The sequence below is a fragment of the Morus notabilis genome, unplaced genomic scaffold (genome assembly GCF_000414095.1).
Source record: "Morus notabilis unplaced genomic scaffold, ASM41409v2 Scaffold1691, whole genome shotgun sequence".
Lineage (NCBI taxonomy): Eukaryota > Viridiplantae > Streptophyta > Magnoliopsida > Rosales > Moraceae > Morus > Morus notabilis.
This window is the reverse complement of record NW_010359807.1, coordinates 23,361-23,860: the sequence shown is the minus strand read 5'-3', so window position 1 is coordinate 23,860 and position 500 is coordinate 23,361. Positions and strand designations below refer to the sequence as shown.

General features: G+C 36.0%; 1 protein-coding gene across 1 annotated transcript in view; it reads right to left on the bottom strand.

Moving 5' to 3' along the window:
- LOC21384986 (NAD(P)H-quinone oxidoreductase subunit S, chloroplastic) overlaps positions 1–195 on the bottom strand; it is a 480-nt gene extending 285 nt beyond the window's left edge. Inside the window, exon 1 of the mRNA XM_010095133.1 lies at positions 3–195. Coding sequence (XP_010093435.1) covers positions 3–195 — 193 coding nt within the window. The remainder of the gene's footprint in view (positions 1–2) is intronic.
- Between the last annotated feature and the right edge of the window lie 305 nt (positions 196–500).

The window sequence follows — 500 nt, the reverse complement described above, 5'->3', positions numbered from 1 at the left end:
ACGCTCTTCGCCGTTGCAAAGTCCTCTGCCTCCCAGGATTTCGAAGAGATTGAATTTTGCACATGGTCGTAGGCTTTGTGGAGATTGAGGTTTGTAAGTTGTTAAATTGGATTTCATACGACGAATTTCGGAGAGATGTTTTCCGCTGAGAAAATAGGACTCAAAGCTTGGGAGAGTGATGTAAGAAGAAGCCATAGTTTTGCATAAGCAAGATCTTTCCCTTCTAATAATTCTGGCCAAAAAAGGATTTCTTTTTTGTTGGATTGTACCAAATATTTTCTTTAACGTACTATTTTTCTTTAACGTACTATTTTTCTTTCACGTGCAATTTTCTTTCACGTACAATTTTTCTTTCATGTACTATTTTACTTTTAAGTACTATTCTTCTTTCATGTACTAATTTTGTCCTTTCCTTCTTCTTCTGGGTTCTTTACAAACAATACTTTCCCACCCCACATCCGTGGTTGTGTTAAAAGAAAACAACGATTCTTTAACGGAGA